Source organism: Perkinsus marinus (assembly GCF_000006405.1).
Source record: "Perkinsus marinus ATCC 50983 genomic scaffold scf_1104296937088, whole genome shotgun sequence".
In the NCBI taxonomy this organism is placed as follows: Eukaryota; Perkinsozoa; order Perkinsida; family Perkinsidae; genus Perkinsus; species Perkinsus marinus.
The window spans coordinates 1-717 of record NW_003213915.1 but is presented as its reverse complement, the minus strand read 5'-3'; the positions used below and the strand labels follow the sequence as shown (position 1 = coordinate 717).

The 717-nt window shown below is 48.5% G+C and overlaps 1 protein-coding gene across 1 annotated transcript; it reads left to right on the top strand.

The window, feature by feature from the left end:
- Positions 1-298: 298 nt before the first annotated feature.
- On the top strand, positions 299-640 carry Pmar_PMAR020954 (hypothetical protein; the record flags this gene model as incomplete). The annotated part of the gene is made up of 1 exon (XM_002783328.1): positions 299-640. The coding sequence occupies one exon, from the start codon at positions 299-301 to the stop codon at positions 638-640; it is 342 nt and encodes a 113-aa protein (XP_002783374.1).
- Between the last annotated feature and the right edge of the window lie 77 nt (positions 641-717).

Here is a 717-nt window from a genome sequence, read left to right as displayed (position 1 = left end):
AGGAAGTCACCTTCGCGGACAGGGACATCAATTTAGCGATGAAGGCTGAATAGGGAACTCAATTTCGCGAATAAAGACATCAATTTCATGATTAAGGAATGCAACTTCACGAGCAAGGACATCAATTTCGGGTTAGAGCTCTGATGAACACAGAAGAATCTTCGTGCTGCTAGAATTGACAGATAATGTGTAAACGAATCCTTTACGCTGCGCAGAAGCATCTTTCCCGAAGATACTTCTGGGAAGATGTCGCCCAGCTTGTCATCTGTAGTGTTTCTCTCTCGTGCTTATTTCTTTCATGAACCTCCAAGGAGACGTCATTGAGCAGCAAGTCCAGACGGAAGTCGGCCCTGAAGGTGCCGAGAACGCAGCTCAGACCCCTCCGCGGCGCCGCAGGGGACCCTACAAGAAAGTCACGAATTCTGCCAAGGTCAGAATCATGGAAGCTCACCGTACCGGTAAGGACTGGAGAGCTATAGCCAAGGCCAACGGTGTTAGGACACCAACTGTACGCGGCTGGACCAAGAAAGAAATTGTGGATGACTTACCCATTTTCAAGGCCAAAGGTGGTGCCAGAAATAGGAAGATCACCGATGCTGCATCGGCGATGCACACAAGGATTGGATTACAAACTATCTAGCAGACCATAGCACAACAACGGTTTTTCAGCTCACACAGGCTCTGAAAAACGCTCACGAAGGGTTCGATATCAGCACA